Source organism: Plectropomus leopardus, chromosome 13, assembly GCF_026936395.1.
Source record: "Plectropomus leopardus strain MGB_pleo_1.0 chromosome 13, ASM2693639v1, whole genome shotgun sequence".
Taxonomy (NCBI): Eukaryota; Metazoa; Chordata; class Actinopteri; order Perciformes; family Serranidae; genus Plectropomus; species Plectropomus leopardus.
Window position 1 is genome coordinate 11,002,512 of NC_142188.1, and position 25,615 is coordinate 11,028,126.

The window sequence follows — 25,615 nt, forward strand, 5'->3', positions numbered from 1 at the left end:
TTGACACCATAAACCTAGTATGAACAGTTTTACACTGTGGCTGACTGAATCCAAGAAAAAAAATGATATTGTCTTGTATATCGTATCATAACATTTTGTATCAACTTTATATCAACATTTTATATCAACTTATATCAACTGAACATTTTTTGGCGAACAAAATCATATATGAATATAGATTACTCCCCGAACATTATAATGTAGATAAAGCCCTGAAACACCATTTAGACCTTCATATTGGGAAATAAATGTACAAAAGCAACTGAATAAATGAAATATGAAAAATCGAAATACTTACCTTTATCTTAAGCTTATCCTGTAAATATATATTTTTGGCCTATGTGGAAATCCTTTTTTATAAGAATTGCAAGTGTCTGAAATTCAAATTATGCATCCTCACACTACAATGTTAACCAAACTGCATATAGGCTGTATCTGCTGGTTATTTCCCATACCTCCATACAAAGAATGACACGCTCACATTTGGCAAAAATCTATTAAGTATTTATTGTAAGTTGTTACATTTAGATTTCTTTCTCTAGCAGCACTATTTAAATTACAGATATTCAAGGGCAGTTACCATAGATTGGAGTTTTCTCTTAATGCAAGATGTCATTGTGTAAACAAAGACAGAGACTGAACCGTAGATTAAAATGTACCACAACTGAACACGCTAACATGTGAAGTTAAAAACTGAGGAACAATTTGTGTGTCTTTTGAGAGACAAGAAAAAAAAAACAATGACTGAAATAAACCTGCTGTTAAAATAAATTAAAACAATACAAAACAAAATAGTGAACAGCTTTTTTTTCATGTGACACAGTTACAATTTCAGTTGGATCCGATATGGTTGCTTGTAATCCACATCAGTCACGCTTCAAACTGCCTGCCTGTTAACAAAGTCATCAGGTCTGTTGGTTATGTGTCGATGAAGAACATGTAGGTGATTCAGAGAGATGACACAAAAACCCACAACAGCAACGCGAAAATACAAATAACAAAATGTGTTTCGTAGTTAGAAACGTTTGAGTCCAACAGAACATGTGATGTTATATTCCGACAATTCATTTGATCCCTTCACATTGAAACATAGTGTGTGTTATAATTTTGGCACATTATCCACCACACACACACTGTTGTACTTTCTTGGGCAGTTGCATTGAGCAGAGAGAGGTCCCTCCCCTTCCAATGGACCACAATGGAAGTTTATTTCAGAAAAAAACATTTAGGGTATTTAAATGGCAAGAAGCAAATCATATTTTGATCTTGTTTGAATTGTGTCATGAATTACATGATGTTTATCAATTTTAAAAATAATTTTGCAAGTTAAGATAGTCAAAGTACGTTGTAAAACTGCAACTGTCCTACAACTGAAAATGCATTATTAGAAGGAATTTGAAGTCATGCTGAAGCTGTCGTGCTTGTGTTTTGCATACTTGGATGCTATCACACAAGCAGCAGGTCTTGCTTGTGAGCCGATTAAAAAGACCAGAAGTCATTGGATAAAACACATCAAGTAAAATAACGTCACAATTGTGCGGGAAACATCGCTACGTTGGTGATGGTGACGCCAGTCTGCTCTCACTGAAAAAAAGACCTCATGGCAGCTGCTGATGTGCAAGCAGCTTATTATGACTCAAACTTACACTCATTGTAAAGTGGCACCCTCTAGTGGCTATAGTAATTATTACCAGAGCAGAGGAGGAAGTAAAGTGACGTAATACAAAAAGCGAGTATAAAAAGTCTGCACATTGTTGTACAAATATGGAAGAAACGCCCATAGGGTGGATGTAAGTTGAGGTGGGTTGGTCAAACAAATGCAAGACTATCACCCAAGACACCAGTGTTTGTGTCTGGAAGTCAACATTCATGTAGTTTAGCATGCTACACTAGTGAGTTATGTGATGTGTCATACATAATGTACGTCACATAATCTTCGCAAAATTACATTAGTGACAAAAGTATTTACTTAATACCGAACCAAACCAATAATGTTTTTCCTAAACCTAACCTGGTGTTTTTATAGTGGAACTGCGACTGTTTCATGACATTTTGTGGCTGGTTATACAACATGTTTTGGAATTCAGTGGAAATTAACCTTTTTTGTAGTTTAGATATGAGAAAGTGTTGATTGTGCAAGATGAGACGTAGATCACTGAGAGGTTTCAGATAAAACTAAATGGAACTACAACTCTGTGACTTTCTTGACCTGCAAAATTATCTTTTAAATTGACATCATATGTGTAATTCATGGCACAATTCAAATAAGATCAAGAACTTTTTGTCCCTTTTTGTTCCCAATACTTATTTTTACAAAAACAAAATCCCATAGGGACACCAAAAGGGGACGGACTTTGCCTCTCTGGTTTTTCTTCTTTCTAAAAATTTTGGCTCAACTATTTTTTTTTAAAGAATAGTTGTACATTTGGGAAACACGCTTATTCACTTTACTCTCCTAGAGTTAAATGAGAAGATATGACCGCTATAAATCAATAAAAGTTTGTTACATTTGGCTGTAGCTTCTTAGTTAACACACAGATATGGGATAGGTATTGATCTTCACATCTAACTCTGAGCAAGAAAGTTAATAAGAGTATTTTTCAAATATGTCAAACTATTTCTCAAACAACACATTTCCATCACATTTTAACCAGTTTTACATAGCTACTTGTACTTATGTAATTTTTTCTTTAATTTTGATACTTCTGTTGGTGAAAACTAGTCACATCTGTATTGTACTATCATGCAAGAATTGCCATTACCAATATAATTAAATGTTTCTCACAATGTACATATCCCATAATGCACAGAGCTCCTAACTCCTTTGTCATGAAGTACAGATTCACATCCCTGTAGGACGAGACAATCCCCTCTTGTAATATTCTACAACAGAGGATGTGTTTCATCAAGGTCGGACCGATAATATAGAAACGTCTTTAAATGCTACATCTCAGGGCGCTTTAGGCAGCGACTGCTGATCAAGGATTGATGATCGGTTTCCTTTGAAAAAAAATTCAAAGTCACGATGAAAAATCAGATCCTTGGGCAGCATGACCCTGAAGGTTGGGGACACAGTGCTCTAAGATGTTTGAGGAAGTTGCACAATCTGTTGGACTCTTGAGCTTTCTGGCTGCTGTTTGAAGCTCCACTCTCATTTTCTTATGCCATTATTTTACATTATTTTATAAGTCACTTTTTGCTTGTGTGGCAACATAATAAATAATAAATTTGACTCCACACGGCATTGCTGACCAAAACTGAGCACAAGGATAAGATTTAACCTATGCTGATGTCAATAAAACAGTCAGGATCTCAGTCGTCATCAAAAGTTTTCAAGCAGCCATTGAAAAATAGTGAAAAGTTCTGCTTGACTAACAAAACTCTGCACCAGCACTGTTTGGGTGAAATTGCTCTGCAAGTCATGCATGTGGAAATAACCAACCATAGTTTATATTTGTTAATACAAAGAGGGTCATTTAGTAATTTTGGCAATTCATGAGACACTCGAAACAAAAACCCATAACCGTCAATATTAGTGAAACATACTAGAAGAAAAATATGAACCTCTCAAAAGAGTTTCTGATATTTTTAATTGTCTGCATACTGCAGTACTTGAATACATACTCATACAGTATCGTTTATAGCAAATAACTGAATTATTTCATTATTTAGCAAAAAGCATGCTGAATAGAAAAAATGTCACTTTTGTTTGAATCGCCCAAAGTGACTGTAAAATTCTTTTTTATTTTCACCTGCGGATCATCTCTCCACGGCTGTGATCTATCTACAAAGGCATGACAAAAACCAAGAGGCTTAGGCATCTAAATCAATAAAGAGAAAAGTGATTGCCTAAAACTGTTGAACTTCAACCAGGTACCTGCACAAATATAATCTCCTTCCTTAAGTAGCACAAACACCTCCGGGAGAGGTACGAAAGAGACGATATGAGGGTGTCAGTAGGAGGAAAAACATTAATGTGATTTGTTTTTTGCTGTAAAATGGGACCGTCTCTGCTCTTACTGCCGTTTACAGCGTTGAATGTGTGATGTTACAGAGAGAGGAAGTGAGAGAGACAGAGAGACAGAAAGAGATCTTGAGGTCTGTTGTGAAGCATAAAGAGGCACCAAATCCAACTGAGGGAACAAACAAAGCAGGTTGAGTTTCAAACCAACATCAGTAGATAAATCTTTCTCTAACCACAATGCACTGTGAGGAATTGTGTAAAATAATCTATACATCAACCCCCTATTCTCATGTCCATCTTGCTTTAGAGGCAACATCTCCTGTACAAATAAAGATTTAAAAAATAAATTATTAGACCGAAATCAACCCTCAACTCGAAGCTAAAAGCGGCTCACAAGAGCTGAGTGAATGGTCTTGTAAAGTAACGTACCATTGACTTTTCCTACATCTTGCATTGGTGACGTATTAAAAAAAAACAAAACAAACAGAAAACCCACTTCTGCTGATGTGCTCACATCAACGCTACCGTACTAGCACAGTGATGGTCTGACTGGATGTGGCTACAAAAAGAACGAAGAATAGAAAAATAAGTTGCTGCTGTTTGCTGATGACACTGTGCTGCACATATTTAATTACAAATTCACACTAACAGCTGTGCAGTGTCCACTGATAAACAACAAAAAATCATCATGATAAAATGTTAATTATTTCATGGCATATTTTTTGTTTAACTAATGGATTACTGGTTATAAAACACGACATACGTATGGACAATGCACATGCTCCAACTTCACCCTTCAAAGTGAGACTATGTAACTTTTGAATAACAAAATAACAGGCTGATTCTTCCACATAAAAAGATGCAATAATACACACCTTTTCTCAGTCTAATTATTCAAAGGTTTTGCAACCTTGCTTGATCTGGTGTGACCATAGACTGTATAAAAGAAGATGACGTAGCCTCTGGGTCTGAAAATTGAAGCCAGTCTTTCTAATGGTTGCAAAAAGAAATCTGATTGTGTTAAAGACTATGAGAAAATAACGTTTTACTTGATTTATTACCTCAGTAAATATTTTCCCTCATGAGATTATGGTATCATTATTTTCAAGTCTTTTTCAATGCAGAATGACCTCCAGGTGACCTTGAAAAGTGGTGTCAGCCAAGACATCCCAACAATGTCCAGATCTTATCTGGTTGCAAAACTTTGTCCAGAGGGGACCTTATTTAGAATAAATCTGAGTGGTGCAGGGATGACGTTTTTTTGGAAGTCATCCCAGAAGTTAACATTGCCCCACTTTCCTCCACCAAAAACGATGGGATTTTTCCAGTGGATTTTGGGTAATTGCAGAAAGTACGCTTTGTGGCAAACAAGTTCAATTCATGGAGATATTCTTTACAAATGAACACCACTTTTATTAGTTTTGATCACCAGAAATAAAAAGCATTAGACTATAAACAAACTACACTATAGTTACAAGACTACAGTTACAAGGCTGTAAAGCCATGTTTGGCATGATGACTATCTGTGATTTTATTAACCCTCTTGTTAACAACCACCTTTTGTACGGATAAGTAAGGCGGACAGATTTGTAAGGCTACAATTGGCCTTTTCACTGACATATTTTATGTTGTAGAGGAAAACATTAAAGTCTTTTCAGCTTGTTTTAACCACAGGCCTTATGTCAGCCATCTAACAAAAAAAAACAATAAAAAAGCCCATTGACTTCAAGGCGAGGGAAGGAGAAGTACAAAAATGCTAACTTTGTTTACGGGTATGCTTCAGGGCATGGCTGTCATGCGACTGACAAGTCGCTACCACTGTGACCTGTCAATCAGGACAGAAGCACCGAGTCAGATCCTTCACAGCTCCAACTTCTCACCCAAAACACGGTCACTTCTGATTAAAAAACAGAACCCAAATATGGGGATGGCAAAAATGCCAAACTTGATGCCTCATATCTGTAGTCCACAAACCAATTTGTGATGTCAGAGTGGTTAAGTCCACTTCTTTTATACACTCTATGGGTGTGACCAATTGCTAATGCAAGTAAACTTTACAAAGCCCTTATTGTTGAATTGTCATGACTGAGTCAGTTTGTTGACTTTATGATTTCAGTCTTCTTGTGCTCCTTTTACACATAGTTTTATCATTTACCCTGATCACTTTACTTTCACCTGTGGCAAAACCAGTCTTTATTAACCAAAAATTACATAGTCTTGCTTTAGAAATGACCCAGTCTTTCAGTAAAACATGAAAAGGACAAGTCCTGGGTGGCCCAAATACCTTAAAAACCTCACAGGATGGGGCTTGATAACAATATTTGTCACAGAAAGTCATGATGTGGTCTCTCCTTAAATAAATAAAGTGTTTTCCCCTCAGTTAGGAAATACTGCACAGGGTCAGCTACTAGTGATGTAGCCTGAGTAATGAGCGTCTCTCCTGTCAGTCAACTTTTCAGACCGTCAGTTGAGCTCCAGTCGTCTATATAATCTCACCAAGACTCCAGCACACAGCCACATAATGTCAGACAACAACACATTTATTTGTTTTCAGCAAGGTTTCTTTTTTATCATCACGAAGGCATATACTATTTTCTCTGTATATTACTTGTTATATATATATCTATATATATCTATAGATATATATGTATAATATTTATATAGAAACAAAAATAAGCGTACATTTTTGCTGAATAAGATTGAAGAATATCAGCAAAGGGCAATGTAAACCATGGTCCATCTAAAACTGGTGAAAGATGCGGCAGGTTGCTCTTTCCCAACTCACCCACAGTAACAGATTTGCATAGGCAAAAATGGGATTAGCCCTTAGACAGTGGATTCCTGAATTCTTTATAGAGATGCAAAATCTAGTTCAGCTCAACACAATTAAAAACAAACATACATACAAACAAAAAATAATAATAATGTCGACTAGGCCAAGCTCTCTTTAACCCCTCTGGTCATATACATAGTCATTTTTCTGTGCACATTTTTGTTTACAGTGTTAGGCTTCAAGTAGATCTAAAAATAACTTGTACATTGACAACTAGATGTGAAATAAATTAACCAACATGAGAGGTAGTGAAAAGCCTACGGAGACGTTTGTTGTTGTTGTTGTTTTTTTTTTGTTTTTTTTTTATTCAAAGGAAAAAAATAAAACATGTCAGTAAGGCCAAAGCTTCGCAAACCTCCTCCACCCCATCAGGACACTTCAGCTCTCAAACTGTTTTCAATAAAACCACAGCCAAAAAAACCCCACTCACTTGGAACTCATGGAGATTTAAAGACGAAAATCTAAACTCAGCAATGACACGTCACTTCACATCATCATCATTGCTTGTAAAATCTACATTGGAAATGCAGCTATTAAAAAATAAACAACCGTGTACTTTTCCCCTACCATGTAAAAGTCACAATAAATTAAGAGGAAAGGACGTGAGCAGACAACGCGAGCTTCTGCTGTGTCCGTCCTCCCTGTAAAACACCGTTACCTGGGGTTTCTGCTTTGTCTGTCCTCCCCTGTAAACCCTGTAAAGTGCTAAAGGACTTAGCACTGCGCAGAGACCTGCTGGCTCCTCTGCTCACACCAGGGACAGTTAGCTCCCCATGGTTACGACTATTTAATAAGGTACACACATCTCACGATTTATAAATGTAAACTTGGTTTTAATTGCACCATGATTTCATTATCTGGTTGTTGGTGAAACATTCTTGTGTTAATTACCGTGTAGACTCAGCAACAAGGAAACAGAGCTGTATGGTGCAGAAGAGGTCTGCAGGAAAGCTTCGTGAGCGTTCATCTACTGAGTCAAAGAGTTACAAAGTTGTCCAAATACAACATCTAAAATGTTTCCTGGAAAAGGACTACGTGTGACAACTGATCGTCCAGTATCAGAATTGGTTAACTGCTCTGTATTCTTCTGCTTCTGATCAACTGAGCGCATGCATGCACAGCTCTTCATTACAGCAGCTAAGCAACATCAATCAAGTCCCTATCGGTATTAATGTGGTCTGCATGTGAGTACTGTATTGCCAAAGGTTAAATATTGTATATTTTCTGTTATAAAAAGAATCACTGCAAAACTGTTTGGCGATTATTGGTTTAGACTTGCCTTCTTGACCAAAGCTTTACAACAGTAGTAATATGACAGCTTGGTTTTGACCTGGCAGCTTCATCTAGTGAGCATTTCTAACACTGCAAGTCAAATTAAGTCTGCAGGAAAACACGAAATCCCATCATTCAATAGACGCTTTTTTCCATTTCAGTTCAATCAGAAGACCCGCTTTTTTGTTTTAAAGTCTGGGTAAAGCAATCAGGAACCACTGATTTCTTTCTCAACACATTATAAATATTATAAAACTCTTGTTAAAACGTGAGAAGACTGAATTGTGCAGAACGACAGTGGAGTTAGACCGGTAAACCGTTAAAGGCATGCTGGATGATGCACTAGAGCCAACATTAACATAATCCACCCCACTTCATAAAAACGAACAAGTCCCAGCAAAACGACAGACTCTTGTTAGCAGCTAACTTGGTAGCACAAAACACACGTCTTTCTTGGGCTGCTGTGATATAACGGTTTCAGGGTGTACTGTGGTATGTATCATACAGTGTACATTTGCTAATCCAAGGTAAAAAATATTCAACTGGATGGAGAATCTCACCTTTATGCACGTACTTTCATTCAATAAAAAATGGCTTCAAGTTTCAATTACAGTAATAAAAAGTTTGTTGAACAAAAAGCTCTTCTGTTTTCATTCCTTTAAGAGTAAGTGTAATTGGTAATAGTAACTCTGAAGTACCGTGATTTTGTGATTTTTTGTGAGACATTATCGTACCATAAAAATCTCACACTGTTGCAACCCGAGTCCTCTGCGCTGAAGGTCGAGCCTACATGCAGCTACAGACTCTTGTTAGACGCTTAAACAGTATCATAGGAACACACACGCTCCAAGCCAAAGAACGAGAAAGCTGCTGCGTGCAGCTAACATTAGCACAAAGCACACATCCAAAGCACTAAGCAGGAACTGGCGTCGGGCCGACTCATGCAAAAAAAGACCGAAAGGTACGTTAGTGACGGATAATCTGCTTGTGTTTATGATCGTGGCATTTAAGAGAGTTGTTTATTTATGTCATCATTAGACTGTAAAAGCTGAGAGAGCTTGTGAACATCGCAAACTCGCTGCTCGCATCAAGCATGTAGTTTGACAATCCCCCAACGACTTAGAGCAGATAATACTGCTCATTTTTCAAAACCTATTTTCAGGGCTGTCGGTGTTAACAGTGATATTTGAATATTTTTGCAAATTTTGGGCTAGAAATTGCTACAATCTTCAAGCTGAGCATACAGATGCAGCTAACCAGACTAATGTCAGAGGGCAACTGCATCACCAAAGAGGGAAAAGCCCTGTTCTGGAGTGTGTGAATCGCCACAGACCTGTGGATAAAACTAAAGCTGTCAACCAGACATGGCTAGATGTGTGGCAACTGACTGCAGACCAGCCAACATCAGTCGACAAATGCTGTCATTTGATCAATCAAGACAATATGGACAAACTTGCATTTAATATGGACTTCAAAATGGTTTTGAAATGTAAAATAATGGAACTGTAAACATGCAAAAAATAATGTGGTTAATAACGGTTAACTACTGAAGTTCAGCAATTATCATGATAAAAATCTTAATCCTTTGACAGCCTTTCTGTTTTTACATTCTTGGCATTTTTTCTTAGAGTCAAATTTGGCTGAGTGTAAGTGGCACATTTTTCTGTGTTATGACTCAATACACATATTTATTTTTGCTTTACCCAGACTTTAAAGATGAATTGAATGACCTGTTTCCTTATTTAAGTCCTCTAGTAAAACGTGCAAATGCACACTACACGCAGACAGTTTCTTGAATCATCCAACTGTACCATTAAAACATTTCGAGTGTCCTAAAAAGTGTCGTGTTTAGTGATTAACAAGCTAAACTTCTGACAACTCAACAGCAATCTAACATAATGGGACACTGCTTCAAACAGACTCCAATCTATAATCACTAACTACATCCAATTGCACTTCAATAGTCTGCTATACATCCTGCGCCGGCTACTCTTAAATTTAATCTAGACCAAACTTGGCACGTGAACTTCAGGTAGTTTAAAGGAGGTGGCAATACGGATGCCTACATTTATCAGTGAGGAGTGGCACTGTTTCGTTGACACTTTTTAGACTAACCAAGAGGTCAGCGCTCCGTCATGTGACACAAAAAATACTTGTAGGCCAAGTTAATTGAACAAAATAGCATATACTGCACTCATGCACTTTCTACTGCACATCCACAGGCCGGGAACGAATGTTCACATCATTAAAAAATAACAAAAAAATGTCCTTTTATATACTTAAAGTGTTAATGGGACATTTGGCAAGACCCCCTTAATTTTTTATTTTTTTTTCTAAATTTTTATGTTAAGTGTGTAACTGCACCATACACACACACATAACCATTATCAACGCATGCTGTCAAAGTCAGATTAGAAAAACAAACCAGAGTGTGTGAGGGCTGGCAGTGGGGTGGGGGTTAGCATGGCTAGCACAAGCATGCTCACTGCTCGCCTACAGCATGCCGAAACCTAGTTAGCAGCGTTGAGAAGGCTAGCGTGTAGCAACGTCTTTGCTAGCATGTTAGCATTATTACACCAACCCTCCTCACTAGCTCTGGTACAAAAATGAGTGTCTTGAATGGGCAGTAGCTAACTGAAGGACTACACTCTTCCAGCTCCAGACATGCACCAGAGTGGCCGAGACTCAGCAGCCGGTCACATCTGATATCTCTTCACAGCATCTTTGACATCATGTTTGGCACCCGGGTCACGAATCTGCAGCTGGATGTCCAACTCCAGGGACTACAGCAGCTAGAGCTAGAGCCTTAAAGACAAAGGCCAGGGCTTAATAACCCTCCCAATAACATCTGCTAAATCTGGTTCTCCACACAGAACCAGCTTTCCCTAATGCTCATAAACCCCCTTTTTTCTGCACAACAATTTCAAAATGTAGATGACTATTTAGGAGTTTTTTTCTTTCCCCACACTGGGCACCTGTGCTTGTCAGGCTGTGATGGTCTGAGTTGGAGGGAGGAGGAGGAGGAGGAGGAAAAAGATGGGAGGTAGGGAATTGTTGGACAAACTGTGGTTGCTTTCCAGGACAAAAAAAAACCAAAACTGCAGCGCTTGTGCTGCCTTTTCTTACATGTAAAGGCATTGTGATTTTCTCAGTGGAGAAATTTTTTGTCTAAAGTTCATGAGTAGTAATAATAATACATGTAGCTGCCCAACCACAATTCTAGCCCTTACTTCTCCCAGTTAAAGAATCCTAAAGAAGGAAAGTGCTTGGACAGACGGACGGATGGATGGATGGATGGATGGATGGGTAAAGGCTGCTGCTGCCTTTGCTGCAGAAGCCGTCAAATCTCAATTAGAAAAAAAACTGCAGTAAGCTTAAAATTGGCAGAAGTGTACTTTTTCCCTTCACTGAATACAGACATCCAGACAGAGACAGACAGGTCCCCTGTCTTAACTCAATATTCAAAAACGGTTGCAGTCCGCGGCTTACATCGTCAAGCTACTGTAGAGAGAGAGAGTCACATGCAGAGCCGGTGCTTCCGCCGGTTAAACGGGCCGAGACGCCCCAACTCCCACCAACAACTAGGTATCATGTTTGGACAGCAAAGGAATAAAACTTAACACATCTGAGGAATGAGACAGAATTAGAAAAACATATGAAAGAATGAGCAAAGAGAGAGAGTTTTAAAGTGAGCGTGAAAGCATGAGGTCTAAATATTACAGTACACGAACAGTTGGCCTGTCTTTTCTCTCTCTCTCTCTCTCTCTCTGTCCTCACCGCCTGAGGAGTTCGTGTCCACAGTTAACCAGCAGCTGGCCATCGGGTTGGCCGTCTTTACCGACAGCTGACAAGCGGGTTGGCCGGTCAACCGTTAACAAACAGCACAAATTTGCTAGCAAAACAATCACTGGCCAGCATTAATTAATGGTCTTAAATCGACCAATAACCAACCAGCAAAGGCCGACCTGGCTCCAGTGGAGAACTGGATATAAATTGCTTAAAAAATATAAATAAAAAAACAACCAGCTATCTCAGATGTCACTCAGTCGTTTCAATCAAAAAAGAGGGAGAGATTTTCCAAACCCGACTTCTGGCACCATAGTAGTATTTGAAGTTTAAGTAGTAGTCTCGTTGGCGTACGATGGCGATGAGGGAGGGTGGAGGGGTCTAGGTGTCGAGGCAGGTGCGCCTCCTGTTGGCCAGGAGGTCTCTGTAAACGGAGGAGTTGAGGAAACGGGGGTAGGAGTCGCGGTGCATGAGGGTGTAGATCTGAAACTGGGCCTCCTCATACATCATGTTGCTGGGCTCCGCCAGGCTCAGGTTTATTCCTTCTCTGACCCGCGAGTCCAGACTCACCTGGGGGGAGGAAAACAAATTTGATTTATGAGCCATGGCGTTTATTTCAGTGATCTAAGTAGCAGTGGCTTTATTAACACGTTACACAGACTGCAAAACAAGACGCACTTAATAAAGTTACATACAGTGTCCCGTTTCCTGTTGGAATGGGACACACTGAAATGGCTACTTGGCCCTCCAAATGGACGTTTTTCAGAGGCAAAAACTCAAACTGGATGTTATGAGAAATTATCGGCCGGACAAGTAACAAAAGAAGCCAACATATGTATATTTACTTTAATGAACATTGAAAAATTCAGATAACCATCGTATTAACTCAGGATGGGGATCGAAACCCAGTTCTATTGAGGACCAAAACCTGAAAATCAATAACATTTGAGCTTATAGATACTGCTGTCAAGTCTCATGGGTCCTATAATATAACGTTACACTCGAGTCGAGTCACGTCGTTAAAATCCAAGCACACCCAAACTTTGTCCCAACAGTAATAAATAGTAATTTAATGTTAAAATCGACAGGATTGGCCAAATAAACGAGGTTTCACTGTGATGCGTTTAAAGTAAAATGACTATTAGACAAAGGTTAATAAAATGTCATCATGATGTGTTCAAGTGTAACATCAAGAAAATGATCATTTAGTTTTTGGCAAGAAAATTAAATTAATTCAGTTGTTTGGGTGAGAAATTTGTTTTCCCAGTGATATGAAATGGATAGTAAAGATGTAAAAAAAATGTTTTTCAGTTAGTGCTGATATATTTTTGCTGTTGTAAGTTTTAGATTATATTAAAGTGGTCCCGTTACATCAGCCATGTTTAGTGAAGGCTAGAAATGTTTTGTTATGTTCAGAAACATCACTTGTTAAGCAATGAAAGCAAAACCAGTTCTGTTAAAAACGTAGTCACCTCGTCTTTCCACTAAATAATAGAAAAATATCGATAGAGACTCGGACCATTAAGGAATTTGATAATGGTATCAATATCAACAGTCCCCATCCGCAGTATTAATTTAGCGTAATGTTTTTAATGTATTAAGATCCTTTTCTTCTGTTAAGTATAACAACAGATGCATATTTTTGCTCTCTTTCTGCTAAATAAACATAAATATAACTGGTACCTCTTTGGGTGATAATATGGACACGTAGTCTTCATAGATGATCCTGGACTTCTCCTCCACCACCGAGGGAGTCGTCTCCTTCTTCAGCTCTTCACAGGCCAACCAGAAAAGCAGGTTGTCCTCGCTGTACTCCGAGCGCAGGAACTCCCGGAAGACCTCCCGGCCCTCAAGCGAGCGCAGCATCATTTCAAAGCTCCGTGCCCACGACAGCGCCTCGTCTAGACTGGGATGTCTGAAGTCAGACAAGAAAAAAACCAACACATGCATATGTGTGAGGGCGACAAAATATAAAGGGCTGGGGGGATGAAGGCTACACTTACTGTTCTTCCGTAGCTTCAATACTGTCCATCTTGGTGCAGGTCTGTCGTTCACTCCGCTCCATCCTGTCTTCATTCCTGGATTGGAGACGAGAGATGAGTAGTCTCAAACTCAAGTCTGAACATGTTTCTGGTAGTTTAACTTGTAGACAGGGAATCTTCATTATCTCAAAAGTCATTTTCGTCCACTTTTAGTTACACATCAGGTTATTTTCTATAATAATGCACTGCAATAATGCATTAACTGCAACAAAACATCATTTAGAAAGGAAGTGGCTATTTATTCTAACATTTAACATCCTTTGTTACAATCCAGGAAAAAACTACACTATATCCAAAAAAATCTATTTCTCCTCTTACTGCGGACGTCCTGGGCCACTTAACAACATCAGTATCAGGGCTTATCGAGTTTGTCTGTTGTTCCACATTGGCTGTCAAATTATTCAAATGCACTCTGTTAAAAACCTGGAATCACTTTATAATGCACAGCGTCGTTAGCAAGTGAACCGCAGGGCTGAACGAGTAAATAAACAGCAGCCAGGAGTTTCAATTAATTATATCCAAACTGACAGAATGCATCAGTGGCTGTCAGCAAGCGTAGCTGCTTTGGGTTAATAAACACTTTAAATATTCCAGCGTTCCAACATTTTACTCTGTCTAAACCTTCCTACCACTGAGATAAATCTGCACTGTGCAGCTGCACAACGTAAAAAAGTATTGATGAGTGAGCTGTGTGATATAAATAACGGATCAGGACTCAGCGTCAGCAGATTCTCCTGATATGGACCACGATTCAGAGAGGGACAGAAAAGCTGTGACACAAAAAAGATATTCCCTTTAAAATGAAAGTAAAGAAAGAAGTTCTTTATGTGAACATCATTTCAGTGCCTTATTATATTGAGTATCGCAATACAAGTAATGGTGGGGGTCCAAATCTCAAACATCTATCTTGTGTAAGAGAGGCATTATTATTCTAGTTATTATTTTCATTAACTACTTCAGGCTCATTGTTCTTATACAGTCCACTTTTTCATGAATACTTAGAAATGGAACCCTGCACTGCAAACTGGGGAAATGTTGAGTTTGGAAGGGGAGGGTCTAAGTTGTTGAGGTGCATTATGGGAAATGTAGGATTGAACGCCTTTGGATACTTGTGTGAGACATAAGGCCTGCAAATTTTTCAAATCAAAAGTATTTACAACGGCAGCGATGCAGAGTTGCAACAGCTACCAGAATCTTATTGTGCCAGAGCAGCGTCTGAAAGGCTGAGTAAGTTGCTGTGGGTTTGGTATGCAATGCTTTTGCTAAATTTAAAAAGAATAATAAAGTTTGCTGTCTTTGGACTACGAACATATACTTTGTACATGGGGTGCTCGCTCCACCAGGTGAGCTACAGGTCCCCACAGAAAATTGAACTTTACTGACAAAAATGTGCTTTTTTGCTGCGTATTATTAACGTTCTACGTGAAGGTACTCATAACAAAAGTAACAGTTCAAATCAATAAACTGACGTGCAAATAAATCACATGAAACAAAACACCCGTAGTGTGTAAAGGTTTCAAAAGTGAATATATCTCCGCCTGCTTAAATTATGACCATACTCTTTAAAATTGGTAAATTGGAAGTAACCAGATTTTGCGCAATTTGGATACTAAGTTGTAGGAGTACCCCTTGACATTTTTTTACCATCACATGCAGCCTGTCATGAGGTGCATGTCAGCGATACTTAACAGGGGATAAAAGGTTTGATTCACAGCCCCTTGTGCACTAAAAAAACTTTTTCTTGGTGCAGAAAATGTTTTCAAGCAAACATTCAAAAATCTAGTCACAGCATCTCACTTCTCCGGATTTATTGCCCAATTTTGTTTGAATTTGCAGACACTATCTTGGACTTTGGGATATTATGATGATCACTCCTGACATTTTACAGCCCAAACAATTAATCAATTGATCGAGAATGTGATGGGCTGATAAATCAATAATGAGGTGCAGGTGCAGCTCTGCTCAGCTCATCTCTTCCAGCTGTGAAGCGCACGGTGAAGCATCGGCGTGAGCTTCAGACGACGCATGTTCAAAGTCCATGTAACAATAAATCTACAATTAAACCTTTATGTAAACACTCGAAACACACATGGTAGCCGCTCTGTCTGTCGTAGCTCAGTCACACTTGCTGAGTCCACAATGCAACACACACTGTGCTGTCTATTTTTGCCCCACCACGGAGGATCTTTCCTTCCTCTTGCTGTCTCTTGTCAAAGTCCCCATTGTGCGGCAGTAATGGGCGCAGCTCGCCACAGCCCCCGGGCGCCCTCACAATACAGCTAAATATACAGGCTGTTCTTCACAGCTGTTTTGCATGTGATGTGTGGATGGAAATAGAAGGCACCCCAACGAGATAAGGGCCTTGTGTGAGGGTGGGTGAGCAGGGATTAGAAGTGGAGAAAGAGTGGGTAAGAAACAAACAAAATGCAGACCTGAGTGACTCACATGGATCTCTACCACTTGACTCAGCATGATAGTAAAAAAAAAAACCACACAAAACACGTGACACACAGAGCATTCAGTGTCTTGTGTATTCACACAAACCTACACTGAAAAAGTCAAAGTATCCCTCCGAGCCTTAACACTAAAAAAAATAAACATACAGGGAGCTGAGTGAAAATGTGCAGGCTCGTTCTGGAGATGTGACAGCAGCGTTTGATTGAGAAACACACAGCGGAGTCACAGAGCACTCACTACAGGCCCAGTCCACAAGCTGCCACCACTTCAGATGAAGTGGTGTGAAAGAAGCAGCACATTCACCATTCACTGCCTGAAAACAATGTCTCATTCACTCCTCTCTCCCAGTGAGAGTGCAGCCACAGTGAGGCAGCAGCAGGAGCTGCACAGCTCTTTCTGGTTCTGCTGCCTTGCTCAGGGGCATTGAGGTGCAGTAAGCGTTTGTGCAAGTTTGTAATCTTGGCGTGTTGGCTGTGTAGTCTTTTTCTTGCTAATTTGAAAATGTAAGCCAGGAATTAAAGCCTCAACTAATGATTTATATCAAGTAATCTGTCATTTTCTTGATGAATTACACATCGGTTAATTCATAAAATGTTACAAAAATGATACAGAAGCCCAAGTTAACATCTTTAAATTGCTTTTTTTGTTTCGCAAAGCCAAAGTTAATGAGTTTACAATTGCAGAGGATTAGGAAAAACAGCACATTTTGAGTGTAAAAATTTAAGTTGTCAATGAATATGGGGTCAATGAAAATAGCACTTGGTACCTGGGACACTTCTGAACAGTAGAAAACTAAGATAAACTAACTGAAATTGTTTTAAACTATGCGATCCACCACAGCCAAGCTGTATTTGACAGAACTCGACTTTAACTTCTGGCTTTTTTAATTGTTCAGCTGTGAAAACTGTTAAAATACAGGTTTGTTTGTTGTCGTTGTTTTACTTGCTCCCAGGCTTCCCTGCACTGGATCAGGCAGCAGAACTGTGACACAATAAAGTCTGTTTCTATGGAGCCCAACATCAGCAAAACATCACACATGAAGTTCCAGGATTAAAGGTAGGACTAACTGTTTGCTGTTTCATGCACAGCAGCTATTTTTTATTTCCTAGTACAACTAACAATGTTTGAAAACATAAAGCTGTAAAGTAAAATGTCATAAGATCCAGTTTGTTTTTTTAAGTTTTTCTATCAGCGGCACATGGACCGAGGTGTTGGATGATGCTGTGAGAGACAGAGAGTTTTATTGTGATTTAAATGAAGAAAATTTTAAAACATCCAGTTAGTGATGATGGCCAGACACTCATGCAGAGCAGATAAATATGAGGTTGCCGGGGTAACGGACAAGTAAAGTTGTGTTTCATCTGCATAGCACTGATAAAACACACAGCAAAACGGATGAATTAATTGCCCTAAAGCTGGCAAATATAATTAAAATAAAATGGGGCCAAAATTGACCCCTGTGGCACATCACAGGTTAAGGGAGCGTTAATTAATGTAAATTTATAAAAATAATGATTGTAGCAGCTTTAATTATGGAATTGTTATTCTGAGTTAATGGGTAGTGCAGTTACAGTATTGTCTTACCAGAGACACTTGCAGCAGCCGCACCAGCAGAGGCAGCAGGTGTTGGGTCGGGGCTGTCCAGGGGCCTGGGGTGGGGCCTCGATGTGCGCCGCCTGCCTTTTTCTCATCTCCACTCCACTCACACTCCGGGGCTTCGCAATGAAAACACAGAAAATAAACACAGTTTGATACACATCAAATAAATAATTTGGTCCCCACGTTTTACTTTTGGCTCACTAGCAATGTGGGGGCGAAATAAAATATATTGTGTGTGTGTGAAAGAAATTAAGTGAGAGACAGAGCGCGAGAGAGAGAGAGCACTCAGGCAGGACGGAGAGGATTCCCTTCCTTGTACGGTGTGAAGGTTTCTGACATTAAGCCAAGTCTTTCACTTGGCTTTGACAGACGCTACACACACATTTCGACGAGTGCAGACAGAGAAACAAGCTCTACATATCACACACGCAGACAGGCACACGTGCAATTAATACACAATTTCATGCACACTCTCACATTAACCTGTTGCTGCCTCACAGTGTGCACGATCCTTTGCAGAGGCAGGAGATGAGGCTTTAAGCAGACACACACCTTAAATAATGAGGTGCTTCTTTTGTATAGTGAGAAGTACTAATGTTTGTCTAATTGCATCATTTTTCTGCAGACACAGTATTTATGCTGTGATGTTCCTGTCTCTGAAATGCACTGTTTGATATATAAAACATGTGACGGGAATGTACAGTTTGTGGTAACACCAGCATTTAGTACGGCTGTGCGGCTGCACTACACAGCAGTGCTTTGCACTAAATGCTGTGTCAGCGTCCTCACAATGACTTTGCTGACATGCTGATTGTAATAACTCTGGTTATCATCTCAAGAAGAACATTAATGTCTGCACGACGTTATATGACAAACCACCCAATCACTGTTTCACTCAAAACTTCTCACATTGGCTTCAGACTGAAAGTCACTGAAATCGTTATGACTCATCAGCTGAGGACCTTGAGTCTCCAAAAGACCAAATCTTATGCCAATCTTTCCAGATGCTATGGTATGTCTTCAATTTGCTTGTTTTGCCTTATAGTCTATAACCTTATATATTCAATTAAGTGCTGATGAAAAATCAAAAATTTGAATGACCAGTCTGGGGTGCCTCAGTCATCTGAGGTTTTTCTAGGTTGAGCTGTCATTTTTTGATTTTGTCAGACATGTGCAGTGTACTTCTGTGGACATTCGGACCCAAGATGTAGCTGCAGAGTAAGGGCTCATTGGTGCTCCCCAATGCAGGCAGCTGCAGACCCAGACCCAGGGTGAGTCTGACTGGGAGAGTCGGCTGCCACGAGGAAGACAGGCTTTGCCTGGTCAGGCTCCGAGATCTATCTGCTTACAAGTGGTAAATTACAGTTGGTGTACAGCTTACACCAACTTAATATGATATATAGTCTCAAGTTTTTGTTGAATATCAAGTGTCAGCAAAACATGTTGCAGCACATTTTTGATGCATCATTAGCATAGTTAGCAGGCATTAGCTCCAAGGGCTAACTTGGCTTGTTTTGCATGAATGTAGAGATGCCACCAAAATGTTGGAATGAATGGCTATACTGCACGCCGATCCATGCACATTAATAATATCGAATGAGATGCTCTGTGGTTGTCCATACCACTTAAGGGCATTGGTATTGATACTAGTATTAATACTCAGCCCAACGATGAATGTACTGCAGAATCCCGCTCAAAATCTCAAATTATGAAAAAAAGGGAACGAGCAGTCGAATATTCCTAATGGATGATTCTACTTTGTGTACAGGCCTAATTTACTGTCATGTTACCAGGAAATGTTTGACATTTTTGCTTAAAAAATGACTGACATGACATGACTGAGTGAAATCTTCCCGATTAAAACCAAATTCAGCTTTGAGATTGGCATTTTGTGCAGTGGAGGAGGTGCATGAACAATTACTGCAAAAAGTTCTTTAATGTTATTGACTACAGGGGTCAGAGAACAGGACCAGTTTTGTTCTTCAAAATGTGCGTGGGGGAATTGTTGTAATTTAATAAAACACTTCTGGCTGCTCCTAAAATTCAATAAAAACTTGAGGATGGACTATGCAGTGTTCTCCAAAACTTTAGCAAGACTTTTATGAGCTCTTCCTCTGCCACTGCTGCTATACTTAGACATCATTTTACCTATCAGCCCCAAGTAAAAAAAGTGTGCATCTAAAAACTACTGTACATACTCTGCTCCCTCTGAAAGTGCCGGTGATTGCCCAGGGTTTCCTCTGGCCTTTAGAGGGGCTGCGAAGGTGAACGTGCCTTCGGCTTTGCGGGGAGAAGGAGAGTGAAGAGCCACTTTAACATCACACAACAGCCCTGAGAGGCAAACACAGCACCTTTCAACCCCTTAGGCTCCTTAAAATAAAAAACACTACTCTCTAACAACTCACTGTAATATCTGAGATTATAACATATGGTATAGTCTGGCAATGCTTTTTTCTGTCTTCCTCCAAGCAGAAGATAATAACACTTGGCTAGCTTTTTATGCACTAAATTATCCTAAATTACCCTTATCCTGCTTTAAATATAATAGGTATCTAACATAAAGTCCGACAGCCAGAATCTAGAAATGCAACAAAGATCAGCAAAGAAGAGAGTGCCACAACAAATTCTTCCTCTGTCACCAGACTGAGGAGATAATAATGAGCACACACTAATTAATTGCAGTCTTGTTGTCTTTGAACCAAACGTGCTTTTAATGAAACAAAACTCTTACCTGCAAAGTCATGGTTCAAATTAAACTCCTCATTAAACACTCAAAAATCCAAATAAAATAAAGTGTGCTCGGGGCTTCTTTTCCGTCCCCTCTACTCTGCACACACATGCAGTTTTCTACAATGATGATACAGTACATGGCAGGTTAAGGCTGAGACGACCTGCCTGATATGCAAATGTTGATGCGTGACCAGCTGAGTGGCCATCAGTTATTCAGCGACCAGGTAGCAGCCGTGGAAAAACACGCTGCTGGATGCAAAACATGGTGAGGGTACGGCTTTGTTCTAAACCGGGAGAGGCCGCATTGACAGAACATGCAAATATGGAGTGAAAATACAAATACACCTGGATGAAAGGCAACAAAAAATAGGGATGATGAAAAAGAGAGCTACAAGATTGGTCATAAATGCAGTGGTTTTATAAAGAATTCAGATGACCAGTCCACGTTTAATTGGATCCGTGTGAACCCTGCAATTATCACAAATCATCCAAGCCCCAAAAATCAAAAGTTGCCAGATTGGGTTAGGCAAACACTGTGTAATAGTCACATATTGTGGTCTTTTACTGAAGCTATAAATCGAACATTTATTCTTCCATTCATGGACAGTCATTCATACTCAAAGTGAGCACTTCAGAAGTGTAAGGGACTTGCAATAGAGGTTGACTGTATTTAGCAATAACTTTGCAACGAGGTGAATCATGCTTTTGTGGAAATGTAATAATGATTTGCTGCTTTTCTACTCAAATCTGCCTCCTCTCATGTATTACCAGTAAAACACTGATTTCATCTCAGTTTCCTCCAACAGAAGGGAAGTAAAAGTTTAAAAGACTGTCTCCCTACCAAAGAACATAAAGGACCAGGTGGGTTTCTTTATATACTATTATATATTTTGTTCATATTTTTTGCTGTTGTTGTTGTGTTACACTTGAGGCCACATTTCTGAGTATCTAAACAATAACTAAACTAATACTGTAACTAAATGATAACTATTTTAATTATTATCTCATACTTTTTCAGCCAGCTTGTTTGGTTTATCAGCCACATTTCATATCAACTTGATCACAAAAAAGGATTCGCTTGAGATCACTTATATAAAGTTAGAAAGTTGAACTATAAACTAAATAACTGCGACATCAGTGAGTGGCAGAGTTGTATAAATAGTCACCCTTTGTTGCAAAGGCAACGTGTGGGGGGCTGATTCTGATCGTACATGATCTGATAAGTTTGGCTATATGTGGAAGCTGTGTTTTGGGGAAACCGTGTGAATGTTGTTTGCTCTGCAGAAACCTTGATCACAAAATGGTCATACTGAATTAAGATATTAATTTTCACTTTGTTGGTTTATCTGCATGTTGGAGACATTTTACACCTCACTGAGGAAAACCAACCCTTTATCGAACTTTGTTTTTTCATCTTGATTTGAAGATTTGGAGATACTATTTAGATACTACTAATAACAATCATATTGCACAGAAGTCAAACTTACCATGAATTAGTGAGTTCCTAAAAACAGGTCAGACAGAGCAGTCATGGCGTGAGGTAATAGGTTGCTGGATGATAGCAGGCTGGTTGACGGAGTGACTGACTGGTGGACTGTCTGGGCGTCTGTTTGGCTATCGTACTGGCTGTTTGGCTTGTTGGAGGGGAGCTTCTTTTCACCGCAGGGAACAGAGGTTACTGGTCTCACCATCCCTGACCGACTGGCACAGAAGGGGACAAAAGCGCTGAGGTGAAATGTAGCCACTTCCTCTCCTTGTTTCCTTATTTCGCTTGCTCCTCTTCTTGTTTCATTCGCCGTCGCCTCCTAGGCTTCCTGGGATCTCGGTGAAAGGGTCATTTATGGACTGGAGAGTGCAGGGAGCGGTGAAAGTACAGCATCTGGAAAAAAACACGCAGCAAAACAGTCACAACTGTCTCAGATATGTCTTTGGCATTAATGTGCTGCAGTTCCTTATCAGTAATTATGGTTCACACCAATACATCCATGTTAAACTACCAGATGCGGCCAAAACACGATGAAACCAGAGGGATATCCAGAGGCTGCAGATGTCCGCCATGGGCAAATGCCCAATCTCACATTGTTGACAGAGGTGAAACATAATTTGTGTATCTGCCCCGTGTTTCCGATCTTTAAAATTTAAGGGGCTCTTTCTTGGCCCATGTTACACCATTCCACCAAGTTTCATGAAAATCCACCCCTGAGATGGTCCATAATACTGCTGACAGCCAAACACACACTGAAAAACAAAACCTCCTTAGCAGAGACAACAAACCAAATCAAGAAATGACAGACGATGCTGTCATCATTAAGTTTAAACACTTATCATGGAAAAGACTGAGTCCATTGTTGGTGCCACGACCCGACACTCACTCACAGTCAGAAGCTTTTTGCCAGATTTTGTCCCTGATCCTGCATGTTTTCATACAGGAATTACTGTTGAAACAACTTGCTTCCTCACAAGAGCACATGTTGACCTGAACACTGGAGACTCTTTATCTTCTGAACTATCTCCAGTCTGTTGCAACTTAGTGACTAAAATTAGCAAGTAGATGACACTGAAGAGCAACGGGACAGAGATCAGCCAATCTCCACATGAATCACTAATACGACTGTGTGATATTTGCAATTATATACCAGAGAAACTACTTAAACTATTCTTAGTAGGTTTGCAGCCTATTAATGTTTCTGTGACACCTTACTTAGATTTCACATATTTTCACCTTCAGTTTTTTTGCCTAAACACAGCTCATTTTCACTTTGTAGCACAAATCAAAAGTTAGAATTCACTTGAAGCCATCGTCCCTCCCATATGACACAGCATGCCATCTCAATACTGTTGAGCTGCTAAACCATCAAGAAGTTTGAAAACAAAAGTTTCCCTTGTGTAATAAAAGTCTATGAAGAGTGCAAAGATAAGGCTTTTGTGTTGCACTTGTGAGCGTGGAACCAGGAAGAAGATGGCCAGAGTCCCTTAAGTAACATATGCCTCCTAAAAAGGCAAGATTTACCAAAGTGCCGGGATGTCTCTAAAGCCTGTCAGTAATATGTCTGGAGCTAGAGCTGATAAAAAAAAAGATTAAGCGATTGGTTTTCCTTTAGGGACAAGATTTTGGTTGAAAAAAGGTAATAAATCCCAAAATATATTATCACAATACTCAGTAGGGTTGCAGTAATACACCAGTTTTAAGGTGTACTGTGGTATGAAAGTTGACAATTATTATACTGTGTATATTTACTTCTTAACGATATTGCAAAACAATGCAACAGGATGGCAAATCTCACCCGTTTTAGTTATTTTCAAAAGGGTGACTTTTTACAGATACTTTAATAAAAATGGTTTCAAGTCTTAATGATAGTAACAAAACATGTGTTCAACCAAAACAAGCCCTTCTTCTTGTTTCAGTGATTTTTCCAATAAAATGCCAAAAATCCACTGTTATAGCTTCTCAATTGTGCATAGTTACACTTTTCTCTGCTTTGTATCACTGTAAACTGATATACTTGGTTTGTACTGTTGATCAGACAAAACATTACATTTAAAGCCACCATCTTGGATCTTGGGATTGAAATTTTTCAGTATTGACCGATGTTCTATAGCTAAACTGTATCGAGACAATGATTAGCTGATTACTGGATAATGAAAGTTATTTGCAGACTGAACGAGAAACACAAATGAGTTATGACTATACATATATGACCAATGAGAGATTAAGTCATGTTAATGACGATTATAACAAATGCAGCAGCGAGTCTACCTCACATCACAGCTATCTGTCAAAGAAATAAGCACTCCAGCCGTATTAACTCTATAAGAACAAGCAGGATATCACTCAGGGATCTTAACTCCACATCTAGAGAAACTGCAGTTTCAATGTTATGAGTTATGCATCTTCAATAAAAATATCTCCACCCTAAAAGCCCACATAAGACAGCTGCTGTTGGATGTAACCTCTGTGACTGAAGAGTAAAATGAATTAATCAGGAAGTCTCCTATCACTAAAGAGGTTAAAACTCCAGCAACAACTGCACTATAAAGACAACTTTTTTGTCAGATGAAGGTGTTTGGGGCCTTCATCAGGGTCATCCTCCTCTGACTCAACACACCCATGGGAGACTGCAGTGTGGGTGCTCCCTCAGCTGTGCACGACATGAGCAGTGCATGGCAGTAAAGAGGAAGAAAAGGTTAAATTGGGTGTCAAAATGAAGTTGAAGGAGAAGCAGACAGTTTGTGTTGGGTGCATGGAGTGAGCTGTCGCAGCACTGGATCTGTTGCATCTGCCTGAAGGCCTGTGCATATCTTCAGATAAGAAGTGGGCAGGCTCATCGGACCCTGCTCTTTCCCTCTGTGCACTAGCGGTGCTGGCTAGCTGCTGGTCTGGGTGTTTTGCATGGTTTCTCCTGCAGCTGTCCGGTCCGGACCATCTGAGCCCCGCCGCTGCAGGTCTGAGCAGCCGGGGAGAGGAGATCCCCTCCCAGCGGAGTCATAACGCGACCACAGAGAGGGCTGCACGGCGCTGACTGTCGCACCGATCATTTTTCACAAATCAAACACCACCCACTTTCTAATGCTAGCTTTAGCCGACAGCCTGAGATCCGCTATCTCTCGCAGCGAGAGGAGGAGGTGGCAGCTGAGCAGCAGCAGCAGCAGCTAGCGCCGTGCTAACGTCAGCTAGCCAGCCCGTGTGGAGCATTAGCGCAGAATAATCAGCATCTTACCCCCTTTGCGTTGGGCTGTCAGTGTCCTACGGTGATGGGTGTGAAAGCGCGATGTCCCGATGCTTATTTAACGACATCATAAATGGGAATCCTGCGGTGTAATGTCCATCGCCGCTGTTTTTCTGCCATCCGCCCCACTTCAGCACCGAACGCCGCCGAGCCCCTGGATGCACTGCGCAGGCGCGCTGCCACCGCTGCTCTGTGGCTGCAGTCG

General features: G+C 39.9%; 1 protein-coding gene across 1 annotated transcript; it reads right to left on the reverse strand.

Moving 5' to 3' along the window:
* Positions 1-488: 488 nt before the first annotated feature.
* rgs17 (regulator of G protein signaling 17) lies at positions 489-25,615 on the reverse strand. The gene is made up of 6 exons (XM_042502140.2): positions 25,402-25,615; positions 22,171-22,562; positions 17,939-18,069; positions 13,859-13,933; positions 13,539-13,770; positions 489-12,425 (listed from the first exon to the last, which is right to left on the reverse strand). The coding sequence occupies exons 2-6, from the start codon at positions 22,171-22,173 to the stop codon at positions 12,237-12,239; spliced, it is 630 nt and encodes a 209-aa protein (XP_042358074.1). The 5' UTR covers positions 22,174-22,562; positions 25,402-25,615; the 3' UTR covers positions 489-12,236.